A 3454-nucleotide genomic window follows, 5' to 3' on the forward strand; every position below is an offset into this window, starting at 1 on the left:
CATATTGTTGGCTTTGTTTAGAGTAGGAAAAGGTTCCATTAAAATTATCTAGGACCTAAAGGCTGAATAAGACTCATTGAGTCCATTAAGGAATCTGAACATTGTGTCTTTCTGGTATTGCTCTGAAAACCTTCTGAAGCATTTTTGATTGCAAGTTCCACACTCACAGTAAGGTAGGGGATAGTATGACTTGAGTTCGTCCCAAATGCAATTCAGCTCAGTGAAGTAGGCATCCACTAGTCTAATGCCTTGAGTAATGTTGCCTAAAAAGTATTGCAGATTACAAATTATTGTGTCATTAAGCTATGCAAATCTCTGTTGTAACGTGTCCTATATTTCTAGGGTTAAATCCATATAAAAGACTATTGAAGCTATAGAAGGGGTAATGGATTCTAGCAGCCAAGCTACAATCAAGTTGTTACATCTCTTCCAAGGGACATATAAGTCATCAGACAAATCTGGTTTAGGGATAAAACATCAAGAAATCCTTATTTATTCCTGATAGATAGTGCCAACATAAAGGAATGACTCCAAGTCACAAAATTGGTTGAAGTCAACTTAAGTGTTATAACCATTGAGCCATGAGATCAATATGGTGAAGGTAATATGGATAGCGTGTATCTGGATCTATGAAAAGGTTGATCTCGAATTGGAAGCACTAGATGCAACTGGTGTATTTTTTTCAGAGGTTGTCATTAACAAAGCTTGGTTCAAAAACTCAAAGACAACTAATACGGTAAGCAACAATAAAGAAATGATTCAAGGTAAAATTTAGGAATCAATGGCAAGTAGGTCTAGAAAGAAATCATGTACAATCAACATACCAAATGTCATTTTGACAAATCAACAAACAGTTAGTGGATTTGCATCAAGAAACTAGCACCAATGAAAAGCCTAAAGCTGTAAATCCTTTACACCCAAGAACTCTAACATGCTTTGATAACATGTCATTTTGGGAGAATAGACATTGATCAAGAATGAAATGACTCAAAAAAGTATTGCTTTATTTCTCAAAGCACCATTGAATGAATATACGGTTACATTTATATGACTTGTCAAAACCATTTAGAAGTCCTTCTAATTCCTTGGAATTGAAAGAGAAAAATCCTAGGCTAAAAATTAGTAATAATAATTTTGGCCGTACAAATTTACTGCTGTGCAAATTTACAGCTTACACATGATAGTCATGTGCTCTTTGTTTTACCTATACAATGTGCATATCATGTGTCCTTTCTTTAATTAAGGCTTTTGTAATTCATAGCTTTTTCATCATTAACATCTTTTTTCTGCTACCGCTCTTTTCTGCTCCTTCCTTTTTTTTTCTTTCCATCCTCAATCATCTTTTTTTTTTTTTAAAATCCTAGTTCAGCTCTTCTCTCCACTTTCTGTAAAATCTTTGCTTCTTCTTCTTCTTCTTTTTCCTTTTTTTTTCTTTCTCTCTTATTCTCGACAAGGTATCACCCCAAATTTACCCCCTTAAAAATTCCTCTCTCCTTTTTACTTCTTAATTTTTACTTATACATATACACAAAAAACTTAGAATTTAAAATTTATTTTTTAATTGAAATTATGGTTGATTGTTGGCTACAATTGTTTGTAAGTTTGGGTAGTGGGCGTTATTTTTTGGTTGTGGATTTTGTGGATATTTGAGTATATGCTTTCTGAAAGGAGAGAAGAAAGAGACTGAGAGTTGAGAAAAAAAGGAAAAATCTAGAAACAATTAAATAAATATTTAACTTGTTGGAGTATTGAACAAGTAATTTTAACATATTATGATATGTATTTGAGTGATTTTTTTTAAAATTTAATTAAATATTTATAAAATTGAAATATCTTATAAATTAATAAAATTCAAGATAAAATACTTAAAAAAATAACCAACACCTTATTAATTGACATCCTTACACTATCATGATAAAAAAAGTGTGATGAATAAGGTTCGTGGCACATTGCTGCAATTGGTAACATTCCCAAAACAAGAGAATCTGTCGGTGACCACTGCCCCTTTGGCAGTATCAGCGTTGAGTTGCAGAATATGGCAAAAAGGGGCAAATGTATACTTCCAAACCTACAAATCTGAAACCATAAGGTTAACTGCGACTTGGCACGATGCAATTGGTTACTATTAGAGATGCCATGATCTTCAACACGTGGTGGGAGACAAAATCATTTCCTTTCGTTTTTTCCATCTAATAAAAATATATCAAAAAGCAAGAAATTAATCCAATGTGCACGATCTTCAATGTAGATACGACCTGCTAAAAGTATGGAAAAGCATAAAATTCTTCCAATTGATAGTCAAAGTTACAAAATATAAGAAGAAAATGTACCACCCAATTAGAAGAAGAAAGAGAATAATATTGCTAGGAAAACCATGCATGGAGCCATAACCAAAGAGAGTATTTCAACACGCCTCGCTGATGAAAAATCTGGTGGTGGCGGAGGATTCTTGAAGTACCACGGAAAGAAAGGCCAAATGGGGTTAGGAGGTGGAGGTGCATACATTGGCCATGGTGGAGGTGGTGGCAATGGAAATGGCGGCCATGGGGGGACTGGAAATGGTGGTGGCAGCGGTGGCCCTGGCGGTAGTGGTGGTCCTGGTGGCAATGGTGGTGGCTGTGGTGGCCCTGGCGGTAATGGTGGTGGTGGTGGTGGTGGGCAGTTAACGGGTATAGGTGGAGGTAGACAAGGGTTGGCGCATTCAATTGTTTTGCTTCGGTCAGAAATTTCAGGTTCTGAAAAGGTTGAGGCAGGAAAATTCAGTAAGAAAATGACCAAGACTGAGGCAAAGATTTCTTGATTGAATTTTTGGGCCATGATTTGATGATTATGGCCTTGGAAAGATGAGAGGGAGAGAAGAGGCTGAGTGGGGGTGTGATATGTGTGGTGATCTGTTGAAATTGCTCGAGCTTTAAAGGAATATGGATGACTGAAGTATTACAAGAAATTATGAAAGCAACCTATAGGAGCTTAATTATTGCTATAAAAAATATTGATAAAAAGATTTATAGGGTGTAAAAATGGGTCACTATTTGCCTTTTGAGAGAGTGGTAATTATAAATTAAGAGAAATGCATGTGAAGAAGGACTGGGGAGGGTGTATTTGGCCCACTTGAGGTGATTAATTAGTGAGGATGGTTGAATTATTAATTAAACCTATTGAATACGTATTTAAGGTATTGCATAAATCTCTCTTTGAGATACAAATTGAATTGCATAACTTTACCCTACATGTATATGCTAAAAATGCTTTCAAGCCTTGAACTTAAGTACTTGTTTTAATTGCCGATAAAGAGGGTATATATATATATATGTACTTTTATAATCTATAAAACCTAGATAAAGATAGATAGAAATAGAAGTGATAATTTCCTTTCTCTACTCATGATAATATATGTAGTAGTGATAATTAAGAATATATTTAACTTTGTTGTCGCAGTTAGATTTAATCGTAA

General features: G+C 34.7%; 1 protein-coding gene across 1 annotated transcript; it reads left to right on the top strand.

Moving 5' to 3' along the window:
* LOC108661598 (glycine-rich cell wall structural protein 1.8-like) lies at positions 2375–2800 on the top strand. Its single transcript, XM_018119048.1, has one exon. The coding sequence runs from the start codon at positions 2375–2377 to the stop codon at positions 2798–2800; it is 426 nt and encodes a 141-aa protein (XP_017974537.1).

Source organism: Theobroma cacao, chromosome 4, assembly GCF_000208745.1.
Source record: "Theobroma cacao cultivar B97-61/B2 chromosome 4, Criollo_cocoa_genome_V2, whole genome shotgun sequence".
NCBI lineage: Eukaryota > Viridiplantae > Streptophyta > Magnoliopsida > Malvales > Malvaceae > Theobroma > Theobroma cacao.

Bases quoted from the DNA above. Each gene is read 5' to 3' on its own strand.
- LOC108661598 (XM_018119048.1), top strand. From the start codon at position 2,375: ATGCATGGAGCCATAACCAAAGAGAGTATTTCAACACGCCTCGCTGAT.